Below are 16,438 nucleotides of genomic sequence, written 5' to 3'. Positions count from 1 at the left end.
GGTTCTGACAGGCAGTCCCAACAAGCCCACTCAGACTAGAGAGGCTCAGTGTAGGGGACAGGCCTCTGAATCTAGTCTGCCCAGATGGCCCCTCTCAGACACTTCCCCCCCCTGGGAGGGCTTTCTATCTATGTCTGCAAACTGTCAACAACAGTAGAGTTTCAGGGTCAGCACAGAGACAGGGAGAGACCATTTGTTTATTATCTATTTCACTTGCTTTGGCAATGTAAACATATGTTTCCCATGCCAATAAAGCCCTTAATTTGAATTGAGAGAAAGCAGAATCGACAGGAGCTTTTAATGCAGGAGAAGAAAGCACACACACACAAAACACATGCACACCACAAGCTAACCCCTCTACCCTGCTCTCTGCCCTGCTCCACTGACAGGTGTAGTGAGTGGTATGACGTCTACCACTTGTGAATGAGCTCAGGGGTTACTTAGGGGAGAAATGAGTCACTCTGGTGTACCTCTAATGCTAACTATGTCTCTCGCCTCACAGGAGACACAGCAGGCAGCCAGGCCTGGGAACGTTAGAGCTAGCGTAAACAAGTTAGCGGGGTAATGCTAACTGACTCACCCCAGGTGACAGACGAGCAGATGCTACAGGGGCAACTGATCATATTTTGAGGATAACTATTGAACTAGGTTATGCTTTACAAAGTGAGCGATGACCGGGAACACTAACGGTTTGATAGTCTGCGGTCTGTCCCGTCTCGCGGTACTTGGGTGTGTGTGTGTTGTGTGTGCTGTTTCTTTACACGGAGGGATGGAGCATGAATTTGCACGTCCAATAAAATGTGCTAACGATGAGTCGAAATCCAATTAGCCTATTGTCTTCTTTTAGTGAAAGTGATTTACAAAAGTAAACATTCTAGCAATATGTTGGCTACTGTTGATAGTCTGCAAAAAGAAAGCTACAAAAAGACACGTAGCATTAGTCTTGGCTAGCCTACTGTATGTAGCCATGTCGATATGTCTTTGGACTCTTAAAGAGGCAGCGTCCTATTTTCAAATATTCTCAAAAAGACATGCTTTAGAAACAAAAACGTATACAATTAATACAATGCAATTCTAAAGAATAGCGTAATGACTTACACTGCCGAATTATATTACACAGCTTTTTAAAACATATAATAACCAAATGTAGCCTCTTAATAGCTGAATTTTGAGAAAGCATGCCAACCTATAGGCCCTGCATGACCCCAGTTCATTTAAAGGGATACTTCTTCGTTTTGGCAATGAAGGAAGTTGGTGTTAGTTTTTGCAAGCTAATGCTAGGTACCTACTAGCATGCTAGCAGTTACCATAGTCTTCCAGCCTTTGTGTTAATGTTAGTTAGCAATTGCGCTAATGCTAGTTAGCAACTTCATTGCCAAAATATTGAATTATCCCTTTAAGAACTACACCATGTCCGGGCCGGTAGAAATTCTGTTCATGCAGGTAGATTTTTGCCAGCGTCCAACGTTAACTGGATAATTTTTACCTGTGAGAAAAAAAGCTAATGATGGACCCTGGCGTGTTTCATAATCAGCCACGGAGTGGTGGCGCATAGGCTATTTACTGTGCTTTGATTGACGAACAGCAAGCTTGACTCGTATATAAAAGGTGTGGAACTGACTGAATAAAGTCAATCTCATATATCCTTGCCATTCATAAATCATACAACGTAGTTACTGTATATGTCCATGGTGTCGCATCGGGACAACTAAAGATCTCATTTGTATTTTCGATATGAAGTCCTTTAGTACTGGCCAGACAATGATGTTAAAGTGAGTTACTTGTCTGTAGTCACATCACTAAGAGAGCAGTTAATTTGACTCTGTAATTTGCATACTGATAGGCTTTGAAATGTTTTAAAAGCCAATTATATTTATTTTCAAAGATATTGGGTTGAGAGTCCTGTACTGTATGTTGGCACGCAAGGACTAGGGTTGAGAGTCCTGTACTGTATGTTGGTACTCAAGGACTAGGGTTGAGAGTCTTGTACTGTATGTTGGTACTCAAGGACTAGGGTTGAGAGTCCTGTACTGTATGTTGGTACTCAAGGACTAGAGTTGAGAGTCCTGTACTGTATGTTGGTACTCAAGGACTAGAGTTGAGAGTCCTGTACTGTATGTTGGTACTCAAGGCCTAGGGTTGAGAGTCCTGTACTGTATGTTGGCACGCAAGGACTAGGGTTGAGAGTCCTGTATTGTATGTTGGCATGCAAGGACTAGGGTTGAGAGTCCTGTATTGTATGTTGGCATGCAAGGACTAGGGTTGAGGGTCCTGTACTATATGTTGGCACGCAAGGACTAGGGTTATACCAGAGAGGAGGGCTTATTCCCAATACCTCCTCTTAGCCCTCCTCCTCGTTTTAGAGGGTCGCTCGGTGGAGGAGTGGCACTCAAATGGAGCAACTAGTGGTAGGGAGAGCTAAATTAGGCCGAGGGAATGGGACATCACTACATCAGTTGAGCACGTCAGAAACTGGCTCACTCAATTCATTGACGACAAGCCTTGTGTTTTTCACAATGCCTGTACTGGTGGCAGTAATAGCTTTCCTTATATTTCTCGTGCAAAAAATACGTACTTACCATATGAGCAACAAATGAGAACAGCAGAACAACAATATGCCCGTAATATACCCATCCTCTGGTTGTCGTTCAAAGTGGAGGAGTACTGAAGCTGGACTTTCATTCCATAGCAGTTTGACAAGTAACAGTCGCATTTCCTTCACTCAGTCACTACCAGTGGAAGTACTGTTCTGAAGTCATCAAACCGGCACATAGATAGACGCTCCGTGTGGCAGATATCTAGGCTAGTCTTTGGAAGATGGAATTAAAATGACAGAACTAAAAGTTAAATGAGAAACACAGGCTACAACACCGAGAGCCAACAGGTAGGCTACTACTTGATACTCTGAATGTAGTTATTTGCTATAGAAAGGAGTGGAAAGCACACAGTTTCTGTACAGCACTTTGAGATATCAGCTGATGTAAGAATGGCTTTATAAATAAATTTGATGATTTAAGTTTAAGTTATGTAGTCTCAATTAGCCTAGCTAACGTTAGCTAAGCTAAGCTAGTTTCTCTCATCTTGATGCAGTCAAGACAGACACTAAGTAATCAGATGAGATAACGAGCAATAAGTCTACCACTGCAAGTCAACATGGTTGACATCTCTCTCCCCCTCCCTGCTCCCCTGGTTACTCTCAGACGCACACCACAAGGCCACATGACATACAGTTGAAGTTGGAAATTTACATACACCTCAGCCAAATATATTTAAACTCAGTTTCACAATTACTGACATTTAATCCTAGTAAGAATTCTGTCTTCTCCTGGGTGGCGCAGTGGTCTAGGGCACTGCATCGCAGTGCTAACTGCGCCACCAGAGTCTCTGGGTTCGCGCCCAGGCTCTGTCGCAACCGGCCGCGACCGGGAGGTCCGTGGGGCGACGCACAATTGGCATAGCGTCGTCCGGGGTAGGGAGGGTTTGGCCGGTAGGGATATCCTTGTCTCATCGCGCTCCAGCGACTCCTGTGGCGGGCCGGGCGCAGTGCGCGCCAGCCAAGGGGGCCAGGTACACGGTGTTTCCTCCGACACATTGGTGCGGCTGGCTTCCGGGTTGGAGGCGCGCTGTGTTAAGAAGCAGTACGGCTGGTTGGGTTGTGCTTCGGAGGACGCATGGCTTTCGACCTTCGTCTCTCCCGAGCCCGTACGGGAGTTGTAGCGATGAGACAAGGTAGTAATTACTAGCGATTGGATACCACGAAAATTGGGGAGAAAATGGGAGAAAAATTGAAAAAATAAAAATAAAAAAATAATTCTGTCTTAGGTCAGTTAGGATCACCACTTTATTTTAAGAATGTAAAATGTCAGAATGATAGTAGAGAAAATTATTTATTTCACCTTTTATTTCTTTCATCACAATCCCATTGGGTCAAAAGTTTACATACACTCCATTAGTATTTGGTAGCATTGCCTTAAATTGTTTAACTTGGGTCAAACATTTCAACTAGCCTTCCACAAGCTTGCCACAATAAGTTGGGTGAATTTTGGCCCTTTCCTCCTGACAGAGCTGGTGTAACTGAGTCCGGTTTGTAGGCCTCCTTGCTCGCACATGCCTTTTCAGTTCTGCCCACACATTTTCTATAGGATTGAGGTCAGGGCTTTGTGATGGCCACTCCAATACCTTGACTTTGTTGTCCTTAGGTCATTTTGCCACAATTTTGGAAGTATATTTGGGGTCACTGTCCATTTGGAAGACCCATTTGCGACCAAGCTTTAACTTCATGACTGATGTCTTGAGATGTTGCTTCAATATATCCACATAATTTTCCATCCTCATGATGTCATCTATTTTGTGAAGTGCACCAGTCCCTCCTGCAGCAAAGCACCCCAACAACATGATGCTGCCACCCCCGTGCTTCACAGTTGGGATGGTGTTCTTCGGCTTGCAAGCTCCCCTTTTTTCCTCCAAACATAACGATGGTCATTATGGCCAAACAGTTTTATTTTTGTTTCATCAGACCAGAGGTAATTTCTCCAAAAAGTACGATCTTTGTCCCCATGTGCAGTTGCAAACCGTAGTCTGGCTTTTTTATGGCGGTTTTGGAGCAGTGGCTTCTTCCTTGCTGAGTGGCCTTTCAGGTTATGTTGATATAGGACTCGTTTTACTGTGGATACAGATACTTTTGTACCTGTTTTCCTACAGCATCGTCACAAGGTCCTTTGCTGTTGTTCTGGGATTGATTAGCACTTTTCGCACCAAAGTACGTTCATCTCTAAGAGACAGAGCGCGTCTCCTTCCTGAGCGATATGACGGCTGCATGGTCCCATGGTGTTTATACTTGTCAGCTTTGACATCGGTTTTGCACATCGGCGTTAAACTAGACATTGGCTGATACCGATGTTGGCATTTTTAGCTAATAATCGGCCGATTCCGATATGTTCACCGATATATCGTGCATCCCTAATTACAAGTCATACAAATGTCACGCCCATCAGCAAGCTAAATGTCTGGCTAGTTGGCTAATGTTAGCTAGTCAGCATGTTAAATAGCGATTTTCATAAATCAACTTCATGACCAAAAAATATGCACAATCCTTTTCTGCATTAATGTATATATTTTTTTTTCTTTTTTCTTTTATTATTATTTTTATCCCATTTTCTCCCCAATTTTCGTGGTATCCAATCGCTAGTAATTACTACCTTGTCTCATCGCTACAACTCCCGTACGGGCTCGGGAGAGACGAAGGTCGAAAGCCATGCGTCCTCCGAAGCACAACCCAACCAGCCGTACTGCTTCTTAACACAGCGCGCCTCCAACCCGGAAGCCAGCCGCACCAATGTGTCGGAGGAAACACCGTGTACCTGGCCCCCTTGGCTGGCGCGCACTGCGCCCGGCCCGCCACAGGAGTCGCTGGAGCGCGATGAGACAAGGATATCCCTACCGGCCAAACCCTCCCTACCCCGGACGACGCTATGCCAATTGTGCATCGCCCCACGGACCTCCCGGTCGCGGCCGGCTGCGACAGAGCCTGGGCACGAACCCAGAGACTCTGGTGACGCAGTTAGCACTGCGATGCAGTGCCCTAGACCACTGCGCCACCCGGGAGGCCGCAATATATTTCTTTTAACTGTAAATTTTTTGCATAATTTGTTATGACGTTATAATTACTTACGTTTGCTTCCATCATAGTATTTTTGGCAGCCATCTTCCTGAAGCAACTTTAGACACTTCGGTCGCAGTGCTTCATGGGAGTTCTGATAACCACTAGATAGAAAGTCTGCATGTCAATTCGCATCGTTTGGAGGGACAACTACAGGGCTCAAAGACACTACCCCTCGCTCAAAGTTGAATTGGAACACCACTCCGACTCGATGTGGCTCGCGGGATGGTGCAAAACGGAGGGGGAGGGCTAAGGGTGGGGGGTACAGGGATTAAGCCTGAAGAGGCGAAGCGAGAGGGTTTACTCCGCCCAAAATCTGTCCACATTTAGCAGATTATTAAGCAAGTAAGGTGTTTTTGTATGGGGGGCAATGAGAGTTTAGTCAAGATAAAAATGTATTGCTATTGTGATGAGTGAGGCTTTTTGATCTAATAGCCATTTCGTAATGCTTAGCATGTTACGGGTGTACTGAATTATGTGTGACGCAAGTGACATCCCGGAAACTTTGAGAAAAAATACTTTATATCAGAGTTGTCCCTGTTAGAACTCTTGACAGTCTATGCATATTCATGAGGTTAGCCTCTCACTCTACATTGAATACAGGCGGTTGACGCCTCATCGAATATTCAAAAAAGTATTAAATAACGGAGATCTATACGCCAATCACCAGAGAGGAACAGACAGGAGCTCGACAGCCTGCCATTCCGCTCTGTGGATAACGAATCCCATTGTTAGGGGGGAGACACGCATTCCGTCATTATATCCAGTATCTCTGGTTATACCCAAACTCTAGTCTATACCCAGAGTTTCTGTTGAGGGTTTCTCACGAGTTTCCTCTGAGAAGTAATAGTTACGATATTGTAACGATCCCGTTACAACCGTTTCTGTGCCCATTCAAACAAAAATAACCATATTTTGCAGTTCCAGAACCCATACAACACGGAAATGACACTTTGGCAACCACATAAGCAAAAGTTAAGGGGATTTTCATAATCATTATGTTGATGGAATTGTGTTCCATCGCGACGGCCAAATTACAGGATGGGAGAGAAGAGGGAGAGAGGAGATTCATTTATCTCCCAATCACACACACGCACACACGCGCACACACACACACACACACACACACACACACACACACACACACACACACACACACACACGGTTCCTGATACAATTACGCTTTTCCTGGAGTTGAAGCAAACCAGTAAATAATCCGGCAGTGAGAATTTAGCCTGTTCCCTCCAGTCCCCTGAAGTATATAAATACAGTGAGAATTTAGCCTGTTCCCTCCAGTCCCCTGAAGTATATAAAGACAGTGAACATTTTGCCTGTTCCCTCCAGTCCCCTGAAGTATATAAAGACAGTGAGAATTTAGCCTGTTCACTCCAGTCCCCTGAAGTTAATAAACAGAGGGAGAACGGTCAATATCAGGAAGTGGCTCTAATGACATCACAGTAAAGACAAATGAGGTGTGAGAAGGCAACTTGCACAGCCGAAATGGAACCCTATTTTCCTATATAGCGCACTACTTTTGATTGGGCCCATAAGACTCTGGTCAAAAGTAGTGCACTATATAGGGAATAGGGAGCCATTTCAGGGTGTTGCAATAAAAAAATCAAAGCTTAGGGAGGGTGGGAAAACAAAGCTTTTAGTTAGGAAGCCTGTGGTGTGGGAGAGGAGAGGGCGAGAGGCTGTGTGTGGTGTGAGAGAGGAGAGGGCGAGAGGCTGTGTGTGGTGTGAGAGAGGAGAGGGTGAGAGGCTGTGTGTGGTGTGAGAGAGGAGAGGGTGAGAGGCTGTGTGTGGTGTGAGAGAGGAGAGGGCGAGAGGCTGTGTGTGGTGTGAGAGAGGAGAGGGCGAGAGGCTGTGTGTGGTGTGAGAGAGGAGAGGGCGAGAGGCTGTGTGTGGTGTGAGAGAGGAGAGGGCGAGAGGCTGTGTGTGGTGTGAGAGAGGAGAGGGCGGGAGGCTGTGTGTGGTGTGAGAGAGGCTGTGTGTGGTGTGAGAGGAGAGGGCGAGAGGCTGTGTGTGGTGTGAGAGAGGAGAGGGCGAGAGGCTGTGTGTGGTGTGAGAGAGGAGAGGGCGAGAGGCTGTGTGTGGTGTGAGAGAGGAGAGGGCGAGAGGCTGTGTGTGGTGTGAGAGAGGAGAGGGCGAGAGGCTGTGTGGTGTGAGAGAGGAGAGGGTGAGAGGCTGTGTGTGGTGTGAGAGAGGAGAGGGTGAGAGGCTGTGTGTGGTGTGAGAGAGGAGAGGGCGAGAGGCTGTGTGTGGTGTGAGAGAGGAGAGGGCGAGAGGCTGTGTGTGGTGTGAGAGAGGAGAGGGCGAGAGGCTGTGTGTGGTGTGAGAGAGGAGAGGGCGAGAGGCTGTGTGTGGTGTGAGAGAGGAGAGGGTGAGAGGCTGTGTGTGGTGTGAGAGAGGAGAGGGTGAGAGGCTGTGTGTGGTGTGAGAGAGGAGAGGGTGAGAGGCTGTGTGTGGTGTGAGAGAGGAGAGGGTGAGAGGCTGTGTGTGGTGTGAGAGACGAGAGGGTGAGAGGCTGTGTGTGGTGTGAGAGAGGAGAGGGTGAGAGGCTGTGTGTGGTGTGAGAGAGGAGGGTGAGAGGCTGTGTGTGGTGTGAGAGAGGAGAGGGCGAGAGGCTGTGTGTGGTGTGAGAGAGCGAGAGGCTGTGTGTGGTGTGAGAGAGGAGAGGGCGAGAGGCTTTGTGTGGTGTGAGAGAGGAGAGGGCGAGAGGCTGTGTGTGGTGTGGGAGAGGAGAGGGCGAGAGGCTGTGTGTGGTGTGGGAGAGGAGAGGGCGAGAGGCTGTGTGTGGTGTGGGAGAGGAGAGGGCGAGAGGCTGTGTGTGGTCTGAGAGAGGAGAGGGCGAGAGGCTGTGTGTGGTCTGAGAGAGGAGAGGGCGAGAGGCTGTGTGTGGTCTGAGAGAGGAGAGGGCGAGAGGCTGTGTGTGGTGTGAGAGAGGCTGTGTGTGGTGTGAGAGAGGAGAGGGCGAGAGGCTGTGTGTGGTGTGAGAGAGGAGAGGGTGAGAGGCTGTGTGTGGTGTGAGAGAGAGGTGTGGGAGAGGAGAGGGTGAGAGGCTGTGTGTGGTGTGAGAGAGAGGTGTGGGAGAGGAGAGGGTGAGAGGCTGTGTGTGGTGTGAGAGAGAGGTGTGGGAGAGGAGAGGGTGAGAGGCTGTGTGTGGTGTGAGAGAGGAGAGGGTGAGAGGCTGTGTGTGGTGTGAGAGAGAGGTGTGGGAGAGGAGAGGGCGAGAGGCTGTGTGTGGTGTGAGAGAGGAGAGGGTGAGAGGCTGTGTGTGGTGTGAGAGAGGAGAGGGTGAGAGGCTGTGCGTGGTGTGAGAGAGAGGTGTGGGAGAGGAGAGGGTGAGAGGCTGTGTGTGGTGTGAGAGAGAGGTGTGGGAGAGGAGAGGGTGAGAGGCTGTGTGTGGTGTGAGAGAGAGGTGTGGGAGAGGAGAGGGTGAGAAGCTGTGTGTGGTGTCAGAGAGAGGTGTGGGAGAGGAGAGGGTGAGAGGCTGTGTGTGGTGTGAGAGAGAGGTGTGGGTGAGAGGCTGTGTGTGGTGTGAGAGAGAGGTGTGGGAGAGGAGAGGGTGAAAGGCTGTGTGTGGTGTGAGAGAGAGGTGTGGGAGAGGAGAGGGTGAGAGGCTGTGTGTGGTGTGAGAGAGAGGTGTGGGAGAGGAGAGGGTGAGAGGCTGTGTGTGGTGTGAGAGAGAGGTGTGGGAGAGGAGAGGGTGAGAGGCTGTGTGTGGTGTGAGAGAGGAGAGGGTGAGAGGCTGTGTGTGGTGTGAGAGATAGGTGTGAGAGAGGAGAGGGTGAGAGGCTGTGTGTGGTGTGAGAGAGAGGTGTGGGAGAGGAGAGGGTGAGAGGCTGTGTGTGGTGTGAGAGAGAGGTGTGGGAGAGGAGAGGGTGAGAGGCTGTGTGTGGTGTGAGAGAGAGGTGTGGGAGAGGAGAGGGTGAGAGGCTGTGTGTGGTGTGAGAGAGAGGTGTGGGAGAGGAGAGGGTGAGAGGCTGTGTGTGGTGTGAGAGAGAGGTGTGGGAGAGGAGAGGGTGAGAGGCTGTGTGTGGTGTGAGAGAGAGGTGTGGGAGAGGAGAGGGTGAGAGGCTGTGTGTGGTGTGAGAGAGAGGTGTGGGAGAGGAGAGGGTGAGAGGCTGTGTGTGGTGTGAGAGAGAGGTGTGGGAGAGGAGAGGGTGAGAGGCTGTGTGTGGTGTGAGAGAGAGATGTGGGAGAGGAGAGGGTGAGAGGCTGTGTGTGGTGTGAGAGAGGTGTGGGAGAGGAGAGGGTGAGAGGCTGTGTGTGGTGTGAGAGAGAGGTGTGGGAGAGGAGAGGGTGAGAGGCTGTGTGTGGTGTGAGAGAGAGGTGTGGGTGAGAGGCTGTGTGTGGTGTGAGAGAGAGGTGTGGGAGAGGAGAGGGTGAGAGGCTGTGTGTGGTGTGAGAGAGAGGTGAGGGAGAGGAGAGGGTGAGAGGCTGTGTGTGGTGTGAGAGAGAGGTGTGGGAGAGGAGAGGGTGAGAGGCTGTGTGTGGTGTGAGAGAGAGGTGTGGGAGAGGAGAGGGTGAGAGGCTGTGTGTGGTGTGAGAGAGGAGAGGGTGAGAGGTGTGGGTGGTGTGAGAGAGGAGAGAGTGAGAGGCTGTGTGTGGTGTGAGAGAGGAGAGGGTGAGAGGCTGTGTGTGGTGTGAGAGAGGAGAGGGTGAGAGGCTGTGTGTGGTGTGAGAGAGGAGAGGGTGAGAGGTGTGGGTGGTGTGAGAGGAGAGGGTGAGAGGCTGTGTGTGGTGTGAGAGAGGAGAGGGTGAGAGGCTGTGTGTGGTGTGAGAGAGAGGTGTGGGAGAGGAGAGGGTGAGAGGCTGTGTGTGGTGTGAGAGAGAGATGTGGGAGAGGAGAGGGTGAGAGAGGTGTGGCATTAGACAGAGCGGTGTTGGGATCGCAGCTTTGACGAAAAACAATGTTGATCAACCCACGCTAGTCCACTCCAGATTAGTTTAGTTTAGTATGTCTGTGTGTGTGTGTGTATCTACTTGCACTCCCCCTAGGCTAAGGGCGGGGCGGCAGGTAGCCTAGTGGTTAGATTCGTTGGGCCAGTAACCGAAAGGTTGCTAGATCGAATCCCTGAGCTGACAAGGTAAAAATCTGCCGTTCTGCCACCGAACAAGGCAGTTAACCCACTGTTCCTAGGCCGTCATTGTAAATAAGAATTTGGTCTTAACTGACTTCCCTAGTTAAATAAAGGTTAAATAAAAAAAAAATATATATGGTTGTGAAGCTGAGAGTCAAGAGAAGCATTAGATGTGACAGAAAACCATGTTTTGCTTATCACACTGTCGGGCCCATGATCACACTCTTAGCTAAAGAACAGTAGGGAGTGTGTTGTGGTGAGCCTCAACTACTGTAGCCTAGGAGAGAATTACGACTGGGTGAAGTCAACCCATGCAAAATGAAACTGGCAAGTTGCGAGGTCTGGAAAGTTCTGCGCACACCTGAAAAGATACACTCTTTTCTCTTCTCCTGAATATTTAAAATCTCTCGTTCCTTAGATGTTGTCAAATCTCAGGGCATTCCCAACAGAAATAGAGCGAACTCGGCATCTACCCATCCCAAACCCCACAGGAGGACAAGCAGGAAAACAAGGAAGCAAAGCTTCAGGACGGCTGCAAAGTGAAGGTCCCTGAACACAGGGGTAATAAGAGCAGCCTTGGGCCTTACGACTGGGTCAGACAGTAGCAGTAAACTTTTCAAAGCTACAGTGTGACAACTCGGTGTGTGTGTGTGTGTCTCTCTCTGTGCATGTGTGCACTGCCAGCCCTCCAGTCAGACGATCTCATACTGTAATTAGGTCAGATTCACTTCCAAGGGTAATAAGCATCATCCATGCTGCAGTAGCCGCAGGGGGGGGGGGGGGGGGGGGGTGCAAAAATGTTTTGAACACCCTGCCATTGTATTGAGGGGAGTGCACGATTTGTTAGAACACCCGGACGTTAGTTCACAAACCTAACCTGATGGTTTTATTCTTGAAAAGACCCTTGTTCTATCAATTTAGGTCCGGTGTTTGGGTTGTTAAAGTTGTGTCTACCGTGTAGTAAGGCAACACTAGTCTACCTCTCCTTCTGCCATCCCACTCTCTCTTTCTTTGTCATGCTTTGTTTTTCTGCCCTGTAATTGAAAAGTCAATATACTGTAACTCTGTACACACAGTGACGGGAGGTGACGAGAGAGAGCCCGGCACAGGAATTAAGGTTTACTTTATGCCTGTTCTCCCTCTGTCTTCTTTAGCACCTCTAGCAGGTCACATGCTGTGACATGGGACCTGCTAGTTAGTTTGTTTAGATTACTCTCGCTCCCTCCCCAATAGGCAGGATGAAGTGAACGAGGGGTGAAGGGAACAGAGGGGAGAAATGGAGAGATGGAGGAGTGCAGCCAGCCGCATCCCTCACCTTCGTTTCCTCCTTCTGGAGGACAAAGAGAAGGACAAGATCTGTGACAGAGAAGAGCAGATTGATTAATGATTGTTCTGTCCTTCTCTCAATGTGTGTCTATTATTGTCTTTCCTTCCATCGCCCTTGTCTTGACACTCATCTGCATAGGGTGATGATTTCACCTTGTAAATGGGAGAGTTGATATACTGTACATTTGCCCTGTCAAAGGAGTCAGTGTCACCCACACATGCAGGTGCACACGCAACCATACACACTCATAAATAGACACATAGAACGGCTATGGTCAAATGGCAGAAGACCCTATCATGCATGACATAAGTGACCCATAGGACGCAGCTTCTGGTGTACAAGCTCCTAGGAAACCTAGCAGGTTAGCATCCGCCATGGGAATGAGTTCAGTTCACCAGATAGCGCTGGCAGACGCTGCCTGTCCTTCACTGTACATTCACAGTACATCCCATTTTAGACTCCCGCTGCCTCTGGCATTCTGGGAGAGCGGAGTGGAGTGCTTTCTTTCTCTCCCTCGCTCTCTCTCGCTTTATCCTTCTGTGCCTGACTGCCAGCTCGGAACACAGACTTCTGGTGTCCGTGGGTTCGCACCAAAAAGTCAAGGAGCCAAAGTGCGACCAGGCAGGCCTGAGATCTGTGCTGTATAGCCTTAGCCAAACGGCATTGACAATGGCCACAGGATTTGGCTGTACAGCAAAAACTAATCTGGGACCAGGCTACGGTGCTGCTACTTCCCTAAAAACTATTTAGCCAGACACTTGAGACCAAAGCTGTTTGTTGTTTCCTTCTTCTCCTTTGTTTGACCAGAGTGATGCTCCATTCTCTTTGGACTTCTCCAACAGACACGCAGACCGTGACCAGGTTCCTGTCTCAGATGGTTTTTCTTTCCACTCCTTGCAGGCTAAATTTAGACCTGATGGTGCCCGGCTTTTGTGCTGCGGCCTCAGTTAACAGAAAAGAGAAAGAGAGAGAGAAAGAGAGATTGCGTGCCCCAGAGCCATTGAATGTCTGTCCAACAAAAAAACTTCCCTAAATAAAAACGGAGGTCACCTCTCCTGCCCTTCTAAACGCGTGAGAAAAACCGAGATGTCTCGATGTCGAGTAACACAAAAAACAAGACAAGACTTCTGTTCAGTAAGCGTTATTTATTTGGGGGATGGGGGAGTTACCCTACATATTCAGAGGAAATAATCTCTCATCTTAACAGATTTCTAAAAATATCCAGGAGGACTTAATGTCCCCTGTATTGTAAGGGGATCTCAAGAACTGAGCTAAATCGATCATGGACATGGCACGTCACGCATCGGATGCATTCTACTTCTCAGCAATTCACCAAGACAGTAGGCTTATTCCATAAGAGCTCAGTTCATCAAGAGAGTAGACCTACTTTATAAGAGCCACTTGACTGAATACCATGTAACAACACTTGTGTAATAGTACATGCTGGAACAGTACTGGAGCATTAACCCAGTGCCAGGCCAAAAGCTTTGAAGTGTGTGGTTAAGAAGAGGCCGCCCATGCGCCCTGAAAACAGTGCCAAAGAGCCCCATCCTCCCTCCATGGTCAGAATTCAATCAGGAAAGGAGGGATAGGATCACTGCCGACGTTCCTGAATCCCCTCCAGATTCTCCCTCTCTCCTTCCCTCCCTCTCTGAACTCAGAAGAGCCAAGACTGCGTCAGCAGAGCAATCCCAGGAAGTTGCAAGAACGGAACTCAACAGAACCCTTTCGCAAGTCCGGGCAGAGTTCATGCATGCTGCGCTACGCAGAAAGAACCGAGCAGGGGGGAAAAAATAATAGCCTCGGGTGTAGTAGTGTTTTTACCGGCAAGCTGCTGCCACACACCACACTCTTAGACGATTAATATTTATGTGACGCCCGCCGAGCGAGCGAAGCCTAAGGCCCAGGGGATGGAGCAAGCTGCCTGGCATACTCCCCATCCCCTTCTACAGCGCTGTGATAAAGAATGTTCACTCTCCATTGAGCTTCATTTCTGTGAACAAATAAGCTAACACAAGAAAGAAATCTATTGACTTGGTTGTTAGAATATAGCCTGCTTCCAGATTGGTTTGTGCTGTCTTGCCAAATGCTATGGTCATTGTCACGCCGGCTAAAAGCTTGGCTAATACAGGAGGGAGGGACATCCATTGGTTTGGCTGACAGAATGTACTATACGGATAGTAAAAGTTACTTAGACTAGTGTATACTGTACGCAGTATAGGAGGCACATGCCTCCTATCACTGATCGGCAATCGCACCAATCGTCCTTCAGATATTCCTCTTGGACAATTACAGACTTGTTAAGTCAGTAGGCAACAAATTGACTGATAACTTTGTTCACCGTTTCACCGTGTTCACCGTTTTCACAGCTCGCGGCCATATTTCTCTTAAAGCCACATGATCAGATATGTCCCTGTCTCTAGTGTGAACATCTACAACTGATGTTTCTCTTGAGGAGATATGAATGTGTATTCCTGTCCTGGTTCGCCGGATCTGTTTCTGCCTCTGAACGTGGCGTTGCCGGGGTACATTGCCGGAGTAGAGGAGAACAGGGGAGGGAGGGTGAGCCAAGACCAGGGCCAGACCGTTCTCAAAACACCAGCGGAGAGAGGGAGCTGGAAAGAAGACAAGACTGCACACAACCAGCCATTTACCTCAGAAACACACACTTCACTCTCAATCTTCACTTTACTGCATATTGTTTTTTTTTTTTTGCATATGGTTTTAACAGGAACTGACACCAGTATTATGATTGCAGTGCAGGCAGTCATGTGTCAGTGTGCAGTTATGCCACAAAAAGTTCAGCTATAATAGAGCTGTTATAACCATTGTAGCATGTCTTGAAGCAGAGCTGTTAACGTACAGTTCTGACACTGAAATGAAGGAGCTGTCATAATCCCAGCAAGGGAAGGGGTGTGGTTGTAAACATACTGCCAGCTCATCCTCTCTCTCTTGCTCTCTCTGCTCTCTTTCCTTCCCCCTCTCCATTTCTGACTCTCTGAGTGAGGAAAAATGTATAGAAGCCAAGGATGATACTGGAGACTTCCTGTTTCAGCATTATCACATAGCCTACTTAACCACAGAAGAAGTCCAATATTGCTGAACTACTGAGGATAAAGAAAGGATTTGATGGAAGAGCTTAAGTGTTGTTTTTAACCATCTATAGGGAGGGTTTACTTACCATAGCATTCTGACTCCTCTTGTAGCATTTATTTGACTCTAAAAATTATTGTCATATAGGCCACGAAGACTAATTTTGGGGTTGCTCATTCTGGTTCTCCACACAAAATGATGACTGCGTGTAATATGTGGCATACAATATAGGATGCTTGTTATAGGATGTGAGAAAGAGAATCGTGTCCTGCCAAAGGTTACCAGTGCTATCCTTTTCCATATCTGTACGGAAACAATCGCTTAACTTTTCCTTGAAAACATGACACCGATTACCATATGACTTGCCATTGGCAAAGACATTAGCTGCGCCTCATTCAAATGTGTTGGAACCAAAGGACAACACTCCTACAACATATTTTTATTTATATTATATTCCATTCTATTCCCTCTCATTCTGTAGGCCTATCATAATAAATAGATCTTTGAAATGACAAGGTAATATCTCTTGGAAAATACTTTGTTATTGAATATCGACCAATTCAAGTGAATTTGGGAACTTACTGTTTACACGTTTTTAGATCACGTCCTTAAAACCAGTTACTGTGCAGGAGTGTCTAATATGAAGACACAAAATGACCAAAATAAAGGTAACAGGCCATTACAAATAGTGTAATAACTAGGCCTAATAATAACCACAAAGGAAAAATATCTTTAATCAGTCAGGAACATGCTGTCCCTGACATATTTCTTAAGAATATAAATAGTGAAACAATTGGCTGCTTACCTTCAACGTCTCTCCTCGTTTAAAACTCAACTCATCATCTGCAGTGGCTTTGAAATCGTATTTGGCAATGGCCTCCATGGTGAGGCTTGTTGGAACACTTGTATGCGGTGTTGATGAACGCACAAGTACCCTTCTGAAGTCTTTCAATGGAGTTTATTCCTCCAAGGAATTATGAAAATGATTAACAATGTCAGAAAAAAAAACAGAATAGCTCCGGTCCCGTTTTCCCCCTGGTCTGACCAGTCACTCCGAGTAGCGCAAATACCCTCACTCGCTGCACGCCGCTACAAACCTGTGAATAAGAACGCAGATAGAGAACCTGAGACTATGTAGCAGTAAAGCAACATTAACCAACACCGAAAAACAATGCACTAATATGATAGCTTGTGATGTAATGCCGCGCCCACAGACAATACTAGCATTCTGAAGCTTGCACAATCAGGGGAGGAAGGATATAATCTGATTGA

General features: G+C 47.8%; 1 protein-coding gene across 1 annotated transcript in view; it reads right to left on the bottom strand.

Moving 5' to 3' along the window:
* Nucleotides 1–16,438, bottom strand: part of LOC129836471 (growth factor receptor-bound protein 2-like) — a 40,301-nt gene extending 23,863 nt beyond the window's left edge. The window contains exon 1 of the mRNA XM_055902712.1: nt 15,972–16,438. Coding sequence (XP_055758687.1) covers nt 15,972–16,049 — 78 coding nt within the window. The 5' untranslated portion in view covers nt 16,050–16,438. The remainder of the gene's footprint in view (nt 1–15,971) is intronic.

Source organism: Salvelinus fontinalis, chromosome 3 (genome assembly GCF_029448725.1).
Source record: "Salvelinus fontinalis isolate EN_2023a chromosome 3, ASM2944872v1, whole genome shotgun sequence".
NCBI lineage: Eukaryota > Metazoa > Chordata > Actinopteri > Salmoniformes > Salmonidae > Salvelinus > Salvelinus fontinalis.
Note: the sequence above shows the minus strand (reverse complement) of the source record. Positions and strands in the feature narration are given on the sequence as shown.